Genomic DNA, 12,038 nt, shown 5'->3' with positions numbered 1-12,038 from the left:
ATATTAACTTTTTCAAACTTTTACCTGGTCTCTGGAACCTGAGCTTTTCTGTTAAACTTAGTATCTGTCCTCAAATGGGGCAAAGACGTTTTCTTTGACGACTTCAATGCTACAGAACATATGTAAGGGTCAAAGTTTCCAATATAACAGCCAGAGCAAGGTCCAAGTACTTATCACAAGGCGTCTTTGCTAAAATCTGTTCACTTGCAAAAATGATTTGGACGAGATCTGCTTGCATTCTCTCTTTCATCTTGTTTTTTGCCCACATAGCAGCTGTATCGGTAAGTAGGTTCTGCTCTTCATGGTATTTAGAAATATTCATTGTAGTATATGTTATCCATTTACCGTATCTTTATTTCTTTTCAGATTAAGCATCTTTCTAAAGGAAATGGTAAGGACTAACTGAAATGCATAGAGTGTTTTCTGAACTTTCTCTCTTTTGTTCAGCAAGACTGGTAACAATTTTTTCCCCCACTTTTAACAGTACATGATGGAGAGTTTGATGAACAGAAGGATATTTCAGAAATCAATTTAGGTGGGTGTAATTTCTGCCATCATTAATGCCTTTAAATAATTTAAAATCCTGTGATAGAATTGCTGAAAATCTCTTAATCTTCATAATATGGTATTGGGTAACTTTAGGAGAGAACTGTTCATTTGTGCCTCGTTAGAATTTGCAGAGTTTCTGAAAATGGACGTGGAACGAGAATAATGGTTAGACCAAATTTTCTAGAACTAGTGAGTGCTCAGTGGATCTAGAAATATATAACAAGATTTTTGTTGGTAAAAAATTTATTCTTCCAGTTTTCATTTTGAAAAAAGAAAAAAAGAAGGGAAAATGGATGATTATTTTGCTTGCTAAAGAAAAATGTAAGGAACATGCCTTTGGTTATATTTAGTGGGGAAAAAACCCCAGTCCCTTTACTGGCCCATCATATTCACTAACAACTGTTTGCTTGGGACTTGGAGAAGAGTGTAAAGTGTCTGTTTCGACATCTTGTCCACAAAAACATTCCTTGAAGAAATCCATTGGTCTCGTCCATTACTGAGAGGAGAGAGATGCCAAGTAATCGTCTCTCTTTTCTCTCTCATCCTGTCTCTAAAATGAGGGAGAAGCCGCGACATTCTGGGTATCTTTGGTTAGAATTGGTGGGAAACAGAGGTTCCATATTCATCATCATAAGTACCTTATAGTTTACAAAAGCTTTCATATCCAATTGCATATTTATTTGTCAAATTCTGTAATGGGGTGAGTGCTATTTTCATTTTGCAGGAAGGAACAGGAGGCTCCTTTGGGTCAAGTTGACTCACCCAAGATCACAGATGGCAGTGGTAGAGCTCACCTCCCAGTCTTTTGACTCATAGCTTAATAGCTCAGTCCTATATGAAGAATGTAAAACTAAAAAATCCCATACCTTAGGGGTAAATTCCTCTGGCTTTGTCCCATTTACAGGGAAGCCAGTCTAGGTGATATTTAGTTGGAAAACCTTGAGAATGACTGCAGGGGCAAAGTAGAAATCACTGAGGAAAGTAAATGGGTGAATGGGTCTCAAGACTTCAGAGCCAGGCATCAAACGATCTCTCTTTAAAGTCAGGCAGTCAAGGTGTCTGTAATTCAGAGGATCTGCTGTATCTTAAAGGTCCTGAGGCAGGAAAGCCTTGAGGTTTTAGAGCAGTGCTTCTCAAACTTTAGCATCAGAATCCCCCAGAGGATTCAACACCAGTGAGATTAGATTTATTTCCCACCTATTAAGGCTGCTCTAAACCATCAAGGCTTTTCAGGATGTTTCTATTTGCTGTTGCCTCTGCCTTCAGTTCCCTTCCTTCACTCCCCACTCCACTAGATTTCTGCTTAAATGCCACCTCCTCAGGCAGGCCTTCCCTGACCACCATTTATGAATATCAACCCTCCTTCACCTCAGCACTCTTTTCCTTCTTACTCCGTTTCATGGGGTTTTTTTTCAATTATGCTTTTCACCATCAGCCATACTTTACATTTATTTATTTCTTTGTATCCCCTTCCTCTCCAATCAAGAATGTCATCTCCCCGAGTGCTTTGTTTTGTTCTCCGCTATATCCCCAGCATCTAGAACAATACGTAGGACACATTAGGCACTTAATAAGTATATGCTACATAAACAAACTGAGTAGTGAACAGGCTGGGGCTTGCTTTCAATGGATCTGTACTTCTTCGTGAAATTCTCCTACTGCACTCTCTCACTCCTCTGTGACCCCATCCATGCTGACCAGCCCTTGGGGCCAAGGTCCCAGTAGGCTTCTTCACATTGCTCTGGAAGAGGCCTTCCCTCATCCAGGCCAGGGGTCAAGGAATGCATAATTTTGCTCAGGACCAACCTAGGCAAGAGTATGGATGGACCAGACCATAGTAGCCCTACTGAAAAGGCAATTCAAAACCTGGGTCCTGCTGCCTGTGAGGCAGTGGCATCACTGCTGTTTGTTGTTGTTTAATTGTGCTGTTATACGACTAGGTTAGGGTCCTGAGGTTAAGCAAATCTAGGAAATATGTGCATGAGGAAAGGAGTGATGCAGGGGCAGCCTTAGTTAGTCATTAACAAGCACAACCAGGAAGCCACCTCATAATAACACCTCCACGGTGTCATTACAGAGCCTGAACCCAGCTCCTGAATGAGCTGTAATCTTTGCCAAATGAGATCCCTGTTTCCATGTGAGGTTGTGGTAATTGCCCTCTAGTTTGATTTTCCAGCTGTAAATCAGGGGCTGTTCTCAGAATGAAGTATGATCTGATGATTCTGTCCGAAGTAGTCTGTGTTTTCAAGGGAAGGCTGCTTGTCAAACTTTAGGGCTGTAATAAGAAGTGACATTCTTTTAAATGCCCTTAGTTTCCCCACCAGGATCTTCCCTTTTAAGGATCTTACTTTCAGAAACACTCTGAGGCCAATGCCATCAGGGAGAAAGTATATTCTGCTAAGGTCCTGACAGCAGATGTTTGGAGCTATGGTTTTGAATGGATCTACCCATATTTGCCAGGTCTTCTTTATTATCAGGGCAGCACCCTGAGCTTGGCTTTGGAGGGCACCATTGTTTTTTCATGGGGAAGAGCAAAATCAATCCATTTAGCTAGGATGGGGAAGAAGGATAGTACAATAGCAGCAAGGACCCTGGACGGGAAGTCAGAAATTCTATAGCTCACTCAGCTGCTCACCACCTGGTACCTCATTTCCTGTCTCAGGGAGTCCCATTTCGACCCCCAAAGTGTGAGAGTTTTGAAGTCAATGACCAAAAAGATTCCTTCTAACTTGTCTCTTACTTTTTAAGATGCTTGGACAAGATTTCTTTTCTTTTTTTATTGAAGTATAGTTGATTTACACCATAATATTAGTTTCAGGTGTACAACAGAGTGATTCAATATTTTCATAGATATACTCCATTTATAGTTATTATAAAATATTGACTATATTCTCTGTGATGTATAATATATCCTTGTAGTTTATTTATTTTATACATTGTAGTTTGTACCTCTTAATCTTCTACCCCTATCTTGCCCTTCCCAACCCCCTTCCCTATTGCCACTGGTAACCACTAGTTTGTTCTCTATGTCTATTTCTGTTTTGTTATATTCACTCGTTTATTTTTTAGATTCCACATATAAGTGATAGCATAGAGTACTTGTCTCTCTCTGTCTGACTTATTTCACTAAGCATAATGCCCTCTAGGTTTCTTGTTCCAAAAATGACAATAGAGAATGTGACAATATCTGATATTTATTGGCTATTTACATTTGTTCAATTAGAAGAAATTTCTGCATTGTTTCAAAAGAGTTTCACCACATAAAGATTAACAACTAAAGACTTACAATAGAAAAGATTCACTTTATTTTGAGAGATGCCTTTTAGTAATTCTCACTCAAATATTTCTTTTTCTAAAATCCATGTCTAGCTGCAGGCTTGGACCTCTTTCAGGGGGACATTTTTCTACCGGTGAGTATCTGCTAGGGACACAATAACATTCCCCCCAGGACTGGCTGTGTCATAGGATGGTGAGTTTCTGCTCTGTGTCCAGCCACTGAGATGAAAGAATCTCATCTATAATCTGTACCCACAAAGACTTCCACTGTGGTTGCTGGTAAACAAAAACAGACGAAAACATTAGCGAACAGTACAAAAGAGTCTATAATTATTAAATTGTTTGTCCATCCAATTTTCCTAATAAGTGAAGCATGAGAGAGAAGGAAATAAACCACCATATTGAAAGTGGCTATTTCAGGTTTGAGGAATTGTAGGTCTCCTTTATTTGGTTCTTAAAAATTTCTCTGGAATTTTCTAAAATGTCTATAATGAACTTCTATTGTTTTTACAATATAATCAGAAGACAAATTGACTAAACTGTTTGAATTGTGTGACAGATTGTTTGTGGTGTGAGAGTTTAGAGAAGGGGGAAGCCAAGGAGACCAGCCGTCCAGTCACCTTTGCCTTTGTTTCTGCAGAATTCCAGAAATGGCCTGAGAGACCCCAACACCAGGTGGAAGTTCCCCATCCCTTACATCCTGGCCGACAGTCTGGGTAATATTAATTGTTCTTCATTAGGAGCTTTGAGTTGAATTCTTCTCTCTCACCTCTCCTCCTGATCATCAGCTTCAGACTTGGAGTAACTGCCAACGTATAAGAGGGTTTCTAAGCTCTGACAGTTCTTTATCTCACGGTATGAGAGGCATGACATTACATCTGAACGCATGCTGCGTAACCAGTCTGAGATACAGAGTATCAAATAATGATTTTTAAAATGCAGAACACACTAACATGTTAATCAGACCAGGAGCAACACGAAGAACAAAAATGAAATATAATTTGACATCATAGCAATGAAAAATGTGCATTTGCAATAACAGTTTGTTTAGGTGAATCTAAATATGGTACCAGGATACTAGTTTCAACATGTTGATTTCTTCCCTTTCTGTTGCAAGACAAACATGTCACACTTTTGAGAAGTAGAAAAGACTATATTTCATATGTTCATTGTCCTCGTTCCTCTGTATTAAAAATTTCTGTTCTTTACTCTCTCTTAATATAAAGGACTGAAATCAGTTGCATTTTGTTCATTGTTGAAAGTAGTAATTGGTGGAAATAAATAAATATTAGAAGCCACGTGTGGACACTGGCTGACATCAAGCCGCTGACTGACAGCTCAGCAGCCACCATGATGCAATGCCTGTCTGGGAGGCCCATCCTCTGTGGATGGGGAAGATTCAAGAGGAGAGGGGAAGCTAGGACAATGTTACTCTGTCTTAATGAGCTGCTGTGCTGCTCCCCTTCTCGGGAGACATAGATTATGGTTCAAGAATTTTCCATCACTCTTTATCAGTGCTGCCTCCCATGCCTTTTCTGGAGAAAAGCTACATAGTAACAAGTGCTGTTGTTCTCAGTTAGTTTATGGAAAATTGAGCTGAGTTGTTTTTCCCCAGTGTTTGACAGTGCACTTGGAGATTCAAGGAGTATCCCTATTTACTGGGACATGATTTAAGAAACATTCATTTTAAAATGGATTTTCTTCCCCATGACGATTTTTCTTCCTACTTGTCTCACCTGTGCCACCACCTTCCCATTAAGACATAGACGTACTTACTGAATCTCTTACATGCCAGATTCAGCTACTCAAGGTGTGTCCCCTGGTCACACCTTGAGTAGCAAGGTCTCCTTAGCTGCAAGGTAGGTGACAGATGAATAGACAGCAAAACTGAAGACAGGTGGCCTGAAATAAGGTAGCAGCTGTGAGGATAGAGTGGTGGCTCTCAAGTAACATCACATGAGAATCACCTTCAAGTTAAAAAAGGAGTTCAGGTGCCTGGGCTCATACCATTGCAAAAAGCAAAACATTCTAATTAGAGTTTGACATTTGTATAAATTCCTTTATTAAAGTTAAATTTACGTAGCGTGAAATACACAAACCAGGCTTTTGAGAAATGCATAGACTTATGCAACCCACACTTCCAATACTCTAGAAAGTTCCCCTGTGCTCTTTTCCAGCCAATCCCCACCTCCACTCCCCAAGAGACAACTACCATTCTCATTTTTTCCCCTATAGATTAGTTTTACCTGATTTACAACTGATTTGCAGATAACTGGAATCTCAAAGTATGTCCTCTTTTGTATCTGGCTTATTTTGCTTACCATGTTTAAATTTTTCTGTATTGTGGTGGGCCAGTAGTTAATTCTTTTTCATTACTCAGTAGTATTCCTTTGTCTGAATATATTGCAACTGTTTATCCATTTTTCTGTTGATGGATGTGAGGGTGTTTCAAGTTTGGAGTCTATCGTGAAGAAAGCTGCTGTGATTATTCTTGTACAAGTCTGCGTGGATATGTGTTTTTTATTTATCTTGGGTAAATGTCTAGGAATAGCATTGCTTGATCCTATGGTAAATATATGTTTAACTTTATAGGATAATGCCAAACAGTCTTTCAAATTGGCTGTGACATTTTTCATTCTCACCAGCAATATCTGTGTCCCATTTGCCCCACCTTATCACTAACATAGGTGGAGTTAATCTTTGTAATTGTTGCCATTCTAGTGGTTGTGAAATGGGATCTCACTGTGATTTTAAGTTGAGTTTCCCTAATGACTAATAATATTTAGCACATTTTCATGTGCTATTGACTATTTACATATCTTTTTTTATGAAGTGCCTGTCCAACTCTTTCATGATTTTTAAAATTATATTGTTGGTCTTTTCATTATTTGTAGAACTTTCTATATTATAGATAAATTATGTCAGGTATATATGATGAATATTTTCTCCCAGTCTGTGACTTGCCTTCTTTTTTAAAAGCAGTGTATTGATTTTCTTAATCCTTTCAAAGAACCAACTTTTGACTTTTAATTTTCTCTTGCTTCTCTACTCTTTATTTTCTTGCTTTCTGCTCTTGTCTTTATGATTTCCTTTCTTCTATTTTTTTCAGGCTTAATTTGCCCTTCTTTTTTTACATTTAAGGTGGAAATTTGTATCATATTTTTAACTCTTGGTTTTCCTAATAAAATACAATGCTATAATATGACATCTAAAGCTATAAATTTTATTTGAAGCACTGTTTTTACTACTTTCCTCATATTTTGATATGTTGTATCTTTATTCAAATTTAGTTTAGATATTTTCTAATTTCAGTTGTGATATTTTAAAACCATGGGTCAATTAAAAGTGTGTTTTAAATTTTCCAAATATTTGGAATTTTTCTAGATATTCTATTATTGATTTCCAGTTTATTTTTTTGAGGTCAGAGAACCAGTTCCCTAAGATTTCAATCTTTTGAAATTTACTGAGATATGTTTTGTGATCTATTTTATGATCTAGCTTGGTGATATTCCATGTGCACTTGAAAAGAACCTGTATTCTACAGTTTTAGGTCATATTAGCCTATCAGTGTCAAATAGGTCAAGGTGTTTGTTGGTATTGTTCAAATACTTATATATTTATATTTATAAATATTTATATTAAGCCATGCTCTCATGTACAAAGTTGTATCAATCGGAATCTTAACCAATGACATTTCCTTCTTTCAAGAATAAACTCTCCTTCAGTTTCTGCCCATTTTAGGCATTTTCCAGTGCCTAAAGAGTTTCCTTTCAAAGAGTTTCCTTTCTTAATTTTTCCTAAAGTTTATAATTGTTATCTGTGGGAGGGTTATTCAGATTCAAATTCCTCCCCTATTATCAGAATGAAAAACTCTCTCAAAGGATTCTTTTTTAAAAAAAATTATTTATTTTTACTGAAGTATAGTTGATTTACAATGTTGTGTTAGTCTCAGTTGTACAGAAAAGTGATTTCATTTTATATATATATGTAAAAAGAATCTTTTTCAGATTCTTTTCCCATATAAGTTATTACAAAATATTGAGTATAGTTCCCTGTGCTATACAGTAGGTCCTTGTTGTTTATCTATTTTTGTATACAGTAGTGTGTATATGTTACTCCCAAATTCCTAATTTATTCCTTCCCCCCACTTTTCCCCTCTCAAAGGATTCTTAAACCAAATATAGTTAGCTTTCCTATGCTAATCCTCCAATATGTAGTCATTGGTATCTGAAATTAACTCTTCTCGTATTATTTGATCCAGGGATAAAAAGAACTAGTGGTTTTCAAAACTAACATGATTGTTCAAGACAGATCCATGTAAAACCTACCATGTCAGGGCAGAGTAAAGAACTGGGAACTAGGAAACAATGAGGCAAAGGATAAGGTCCTTTCTCTCAGTGTCCTAAGGAGAGGAAACCACCTACATAAAGACAACACACAAAACGTCAAGTGTGGTTTTCAGAAGACGTGCACTCAGGGTTGGCTTTATGGTGAAGAAGGAGACTTCAAGTGGGCTTTATTTCCATTTTTTTCTTTTGCATGATGTCAGGACAGTTTTTACAAAATTATTACAGAGTTGCTTAATTCCCCTTTCACAACCTACTCAGATGTAGGGAAGGCAGAAGAGATGTGATTTTTAAATCAACCACTCTCAGTGTTTCCACTATTTGGCTTGAAGATAACAAAAGCAACACAATCTTATAGAAAGTGTGACTTTCATTATAATCAAACTTTTTTCCTTATACTTTTGTAACAACCAAGCTGTCTTAGGTACATATCTTCAAATTATAGATGTTTCTCAGTAAGAATAGGTAAAAGTCCGTGAACATTGTCCAATAGTTTTAATGCATGCTCTTGCTGTTGTTGTGTGTGCTGTTTCCACAATTAATTTACTAATTATTCCAATGACTTTCTTTAATGACCTTAATATGATTTTATGACATCTGAGTGGCGGAGTCTCCAACTCAGTAGTTTATTAAATAAGGGCCAGAAAAATATGAGATAAGTATGTGGTAAACTGCCAAGAATTATAAACTCTTTGAGAGAATGCCAAAAATCAAATGTGCAAGACTATAATTTAATTTTATAGAACTTAGCTTAAGTTGTAACTTAGAGACCTACCTCCAACAAGTTGATGGGATTAAAAACCACACACACACACACGCGCACACACACACACACACACACAGTAAGAAACAATCTCCTTTCCTTTGGAGTATCTTTCTCTCCCACCCATCCTTGTCTTATGCAATACCAAGGTATGTACACGTGCAGATTAGGCAAAAGGAATGACATTTGATCTTTGGTCATTGATCCACAAAGGTTACTAATAGGCATCTATAGGTCCATAAGACTTCTGCTGCTTTGGTTCCAAACTTGGGTTACAGAAATCTTTTCTAAGGCTGCCTGCAGAGCTGCCTGTCTAGGCTTGCCATCTCTTGGGGGTCCTACAGGGAAGCAGCGTAAATATTACACGTACTTCTTATGCTTTCAGAAGCCATAAACCTTACAGAGGTGGTGTCTTTTTAGATTGGGGGAAGGAACCCCTTTCTCAATGCTCTCCAAAGTACTTTATCCAGAAGACAGAAATCGCTTGAATCACCTCTGTCTTGTGCTCTGCCATGTGGCTCTCCTGAGGGAAGGTACTCAGAACTTCTGCTTAAATGGGGGATAAGAAAAGAGAGAAAGTGGGGAAGTTATGATTTTGTTCAGCCACACATACGTAAGTGTATTCTTATTTTGTAGATATATATACATTATGTATTTAACATATGCACTTAGTGTTTATATCCACAAATAATTTGTCAGTTTTAGTTTTCAAGGAATCTATTTACTATATAAAAAAAAAATCTGTCATGGACCCCAGCGGATTTCATGTGGTGGCATGATTTTCTATGTTTATAGGTTATATATATTATCCAAGAGCTAGCTAAGGCTCATTGATATTTTTATTGATTTCTGCAGCACTGAATGCCAAAGGAGCTATTCTCTATGCCTTTGAAATGTTCCGCCTCAAGTCCTGTGTGGATTTCAAGCCCTATGAAGGAGAGAGCTCATACATCATCTTTCAGAAATTTAATGGGTTAGTATGAAATTTTACAAGAGTGTGAAAATCACACGTCCTTTGATTATAAAAAGTGACACATCTCTTTCAAAGGCTAAAAGCAGAAATTGGAAAGAAACTAAAAGCAAAATCAAATCTTTCACTGTGAATTTTTTAAAGTGGCAGCACATTTTTAATGTGCTCTGTAGAGAATGAATTGTTTGGATACCTCGGGGAACCAGGGAGACTCATCTCAGTTCTTTTCCTGGGTTGACGTTATGTTTTAAATTACAGTCCTTTTTTTTTTTTAAAGTCAGGTTTATTAAAGTATAAAATGCATCCTTTTGATGGCACTGTTTTAAATTATAGTACTCTGATGGCTGGACCTCTTTGAAAAGTTCTAGATGTAGATTTGCTTTTGAGAGTTACTTATTTCTAAGAAGAAATAAATGGTATATCAAGAAAGAAGACTTTTGTCTTCAGCGGTGTTTATGTCAACCAGTCTGAGGTAGATGAAATTGGGAAGCAAAGCCACCATCTGCCGTGACTCTGTAGGTCTGTGTCTTCAAGGCCCAGCTGGAGGTGTCTCTTCACACTGCGGTTCCCAACATGGCCTCTAGGTGTTGCCTGGATTTGGTCGTCTAGTTCTGAAGGTGGGGATTTTGTTAATCATGGATGGATAACAGACATAAAGAAGGAAGTTAGCACATGCTTTAGCTTCTCGAGAAGAGTCTTAGACCTCAAAATGTGTAAGCTTGGCAAGTAGGGGTGGTGGAGTAATAACAAGTGAATAGTTCTAGTACGCTATGGTGACTGCAGAAGCAGGACCTCTAACATAGTGTGAAGTGAAGCATCAGGAAGAACCAAGCTGAGTGTCAGAGAGATGAAGAAAGGAGAAGGATGTAGAGGCAGAGGAAAGGGAAGGACAAATGGGAGGTGGAAAGAGAGGGAAAACCCGAATTTGGGAGACTCTTATTGCCTGTGGTCGGGAGATGTCTCTATTACATTTAAGTTAGGGGAGAGGAAAAGGGAGGAAGAGGGTCCAGGAAAGGGGCTGGCCCAAAGTGCCCCAAACCCTTCAGGATCCTGGTCCTCTGAAGCTCTAGGTTAACTGGGCTCTTTCAGAAGGACAAGGTCAAAGATTTACAGAGTGGTGGAGTTATGGTATTTTGCAACTTACACCTTTCTTCTGGGGAGAGATGTTAAAAAAAGATAAATAATAAATGTTTCCTCTGGACTGTGGATATTTTGCCGAGTAAACTCTGAATTGGTAATAAAATGCTACCGTCAGGCAAGGTGATAATGGTGATGTTTGCACAACTCAGTACATTAACTAAAGATCGTTGAATTGTACACTTAAGATTGGTGAATTTTAGGGTATGTAAATTATACCTTAATAAAGTTGTTAGAAAATAACTAAGATCCATCTTGGAGTAGAAATCAAGCCTATTAGCATTTGAACTTATATGATGTTAGCAATCTTGGGAAAACAATGGCAGGTAATTTAATGTGATTGTCACCAAGGAAATCACAATTCACTGGTAGCATTTAAACTATTGTCAAATCTCTTATTCTGTTGAGTGTTGGTTAAGGTATAGATCCTTGTTGAGGTGGAAAATCAGATTTACGAGAAAAGACAAAAATAATTGGGAAAAAGAGGGAAAGAGGCTGCACACGAGGAATTTAGAGTATCTGCTAGCAGTTCCTGAGTCCACTATTTTCTGAGGGAATTTATAGGTCCTTCTTGCCTGGAGCCCTTCAGACATAAGTTAGGCCACCTGCTGTGTGTGGTTATAATGCTGCAGATTGGGTAATACCCCAAGAAATGAACTTGATTAGCTTGCATTTTTAATGAGGTTCTTTTTTATGATCATAAAATATATGCCTGCTCATTATAGGAAATTTGAAAAGTCATGAAAATGTAAAGGAGAAGATGTAAATCAACCACAGCCACTGCTCAGAGACAGCTTTGTGGTATAAAAGCAATAGTGCTGTTCTTTGGACTGCCCCATGGGTTTGTGAAGGTGAAGAAAAATGCCAATTTTTACTTCTTTTTACCTGATGCATTATCAGGATTGATTTGCCTCTGAGTATGTAGGCATACTTTTATAATGGCCTATCACTTTAAAAAATGGCCACTTTTATAATGGCCTGTCACTTTTAAAGCCTG

At 37.7% G+C, this 12,038-nt stretch overlaps 1 protein-coding gene across 1 annotated transcript in view; it reads left to right on the top strand.

Moving 5' to 3' along the window:
* The first annotated feature begins 212 nt into the window (after positions 1 to 212).
* MEP1A (meprin A subunit alpha) overlaps positions 213 to 12,038 on the top strand; it is a 35,943-nt gene continuing 24,117 nt past the window's right edge. Inside the window, exons 1-6 of the mRNA XM_061197434.1 lie at positions 213 to 281; positions 367 to 391; positions 485 to 535; positions 3,919 to 3,959; positions 4,466 to 4,541; positions 9,790 to 9,907. Of these exons, the coding sequence (XP_061053417.1) occupies positions 213 to 281; positions 367 to 391; positions 485 to 535; positions 3,919 to 3,959; positions 4,466 to 4,541; positions 9,790 to 9,907 (380 nt within the window). The remainder of the gene's footprint in view (positions 282 to 366; positions 392 to 484; positions 536 to 3,918; positions 3,960 to 4,465; positions 4,542 to 9,789; positions 9,908 to 12,038) is intronic.

This window comes from Eubalaena glacialis, chromosome 7 (assembly GCF_028564815.1).
Source record: "Eubalaena glacialis isolate mEubGla1 chromosome 7, mEubGla1.1.hap2.+ XY, whole genome shotgun sequence".
Taxonomy (NCBI): Eukaryota; Metazoa; Chordata; class Mammalia; order Artiodactyla; family Balaenidae; genus Eubalaena; species Eubalaena glacialis.
The sequence above is the reverse complement of the archived record's forward strand: the minus strand, read 5'-3'. Positions and strand labels throughout refer to the sequence as shown.